Below are 2,624 nucleotides of genomic sequence, written 5' to 3' on the forward strand. Positions count from 1 at the left end.
CACCTGCCGCCGAGGACCCCGGCTCCGGGAGGTCCCCGAACAGATCCATCCCGCCGGGCACGGGCAGCGACGGCAGCGACGACGACGCCGAGGCCGCTTCCTCCTGCAGAGGCGCCGCTCCGCCTCCCCGCCCCCCGCCTGCCAATCACTCCTTGGGGCGGGACGAACGGCGCCGCGCTGGCCAGTCAGAGGCCGCGGCGCGGCCGGAAGTGAGCGCCCGGCCCGGCTGCCGCGGGGCGGGAGCGGAACCCCACCCACGGCCCCCGCCCCGCGAGCGACCTGTCAATCACCGAGCGGGGCGAGTCACCCGTCAAGCGCCCCCGTGGGCGGGAGCGGAGCGCCCTCTCCCCCAATTAGGATGCGGGGCCGCCCTGCCAATCAGCCCGACTGCCGCGCGCCGTGCCCGCCGGCTGACCAATCCCGCGGCAGGGGTGTGCTCAAGGCCGCCCGGTGCCAGCCAATCGCTAGCAGGGACGGGAGGGAGCCCCGCGGTGCGCCCGGCGCCCGCTCCCGCAGCGCCGCCTCCCCGCGCGCAGCCCGGTGCCCTCGAGGCTGGTGCCCGGTCCCGTCCCGTCCCGTCCCGTCGAGGCCCGCTCGCTTCCCAGGGGAAAGGAGAGGGCGGGGGAGCCGCGGTGCAGTATTTGCATAAATGCCACATTTATTTCTTAACTGAACAATGCCTCAAGTGTACACAGACAGTTTAAGACCCTAAGCTCCAACACTCATAGTTTTAAGACATCAAGAAAACTAGACTCGTTACTTCAGTGTTTCCGCGCCGTACGGCGGCAGGGTGCGCGCACAGCAATCACATATGTACAAGCAAGAGAAACGGTCTCCCGGCACGCGGGGGGCGGCAGCGCAGGAAGAACCGACTGGACGAACCTGGTCATGGAAGCACAGGCAAAGAAAAGGAAACTAAATTAAATTAACCACAACCTCCCTCGTTCACAGCAGGATCTTATACAAGTCGCATCTCATGAACAGTGAGGAATTCCTTCGTACAGCTCGTCGAGCGCGAGACGGAGGCGTATGGGGCTGTGAGACTGATGGGCCGGTGCTGTTTGGGGGTGCTGACGTGTCTCTGCCTCGCCAGGAGGAGCCAGGACCACCATGTGAGTGTCTTCCACCACAGCCAAGCTCTTCTGCTCGCTTCCGTGCAGCTGCCCGGACAAGCGACCCATCTGCAGCAGTAGCCCCGGCGGCCCTCTGCGGCGCTGGGATTCGCGTGAACACTTTGCGTTTGTCTGAGCAGAGTCATCTCAGGCAGAGGCCCCACCTTGGGCCTCCATCAGTGACAAAAAACAGTCAGAGAATTGGCTGCACTGGCCAAGGAGCAGCCAGTGACACTTGTGCAATGAAGCTGCCTCTCGCCCTCGCTTCCTACCCATCATGGCTAACCCGAGTGACACCATTGCATCTCACAGGCCTGAGTTTCCCCAGGCTGGCTCTGTCAAGCTCAGCAGTGATCATCCTTCCAAGCGGCCAGCTCAGCCCTCGGCTGTTGGCAGGTTTTCCARTCCCTCTCCCTCAGATCACCTGCAAGGGATTGCTGGGTCATTTCCCTTGCTCTTCTCATGAAGTTTCCATGCCTTTGTTCTGATGGGGGCTAAAAGTCGTGCCTAAATCTTGACTTCCTGTTTCATAAAGGAGATAAGTGGTGTTAATTCTGCACTTCTCTGTGGGCAGGGGTGTGAATTGGACCTTGAGTTTCTGGAGGTGGAGAGTGGGCTCCCCAGCAGGGCTGAGAAATTTAAGAAAGCATGTGGTGACAGCAGGAGAGAAGCCACATAACTGGTAATATGATAAAAATAGCCCTTGTGAGCTGCGCTTTGCAGGTGTTGGGACATTTTACAGTGAAGCCAAAGGCATCCTGTGAGTAGGCATTTCTTCTTAACTCCTCAACACCAGATCTTTTCAGCTAGGGCCCACTCCAGAGCCAGGTATGGTCAATGGAAAAATTCCTCTTGACCTCAGCAGGTCTYGGATTGGGCCCTGGTTCCCTCATCTAGCTGAGTTGTGTGCTCTGCAGGTTTGCTGGCCTCAGGCACACTTCAGCTCTGACTGGATGAAACCAGGCTTTCCTCTGCACCCAGGTCACGTGCCTCAGGATCACGGACCTGAGGCGCAATCCCACCCATGATCCCTCCCAAGGACTGCTGACAGCCCCTTTCTCCAGGCAGCTGCCCTAGAGGACACAGCACTGGCACTGGCTCTCCTGACATCTCCAGTGAACCCATGTCTGGTCCCTGGCAGACACAGATCCTGTCTCCATGGGAAGGCCTAATCTCCACTAGAAGCTGCCTTCACCCTAGAAGAGCCTTCTCCTCTCCCCTGGGGAACTTGGTGTCTCAATTAACCAGCCTGTGGCTGTAAATGATGTTAAAATTTGGGCTTGTACCAACATGGTCTTTGCCAAGGGCCTGATGCAAAGCACAGTGAAGGCAGGAGGACTGTTATGGGGGAACTGGTAGGTGTTAATGAAGCCCACAACAGAAATTACCGTGTGCTGCTACGGTCACGGCTGCCTGGAGGCAGATCAGCTCTTTAAGAGCAGGTTTGGCTGGTGAGCAGGASGACAGGACAGGACATGGAGAAGGAAAGCCTTGCTCCCCTCCCCTGAGGAT

At 59.3% G+C, this 2,624-nt stretch overlaps 1 protein-coding gene across 3 annotated transcripts in view; it reads right to left on the reverse strand.

Annotated features, from left to right (window-relative positions):
* Positions 1–145, reverse strand: part of ILKAP (ILK associated serine/threonine phosphatase) — a 16,372-nt gene extending 16,227 nt beyond the window's left edge. For 2 of the 3 annotated variants that reach the window (XM_026077363.1, XM_026077362.1), the window contains exon 1: positions 4–142. In XM_026077363.1, the coding sequence (XP_025933148.1) occupies positions 4–49 (46 nt within the window). In that variant the 5' untranslated portion in view covers positions 50–142. Of the gene's footprint in view, positions 1–3 lie in introns of all 3 variants that reach the window. The other variant, XR_003255448.1, reaches the window with a different exon arrangement.
* Between the last annotated feature and the right edge of the window lie 2,479 nt (positions 146–2,624).

The sequence above is a fragment of the Apteryx rowi genome, unplaced genomic scaffold (assembly GCF_003343035.1).
Source record: "Apteryx rowi isolate R43461 unplaced genomic scaffold, aptRow1 scaffold_450, whole genome shotgun sequence".
NCBI classification, from domain to species: domain Eukaryota; kingdom Metazoa; phylum Chordata; class Aves; order Apterygiformes; family Apterygidae; genus Apteryx; species Apteryx rowi.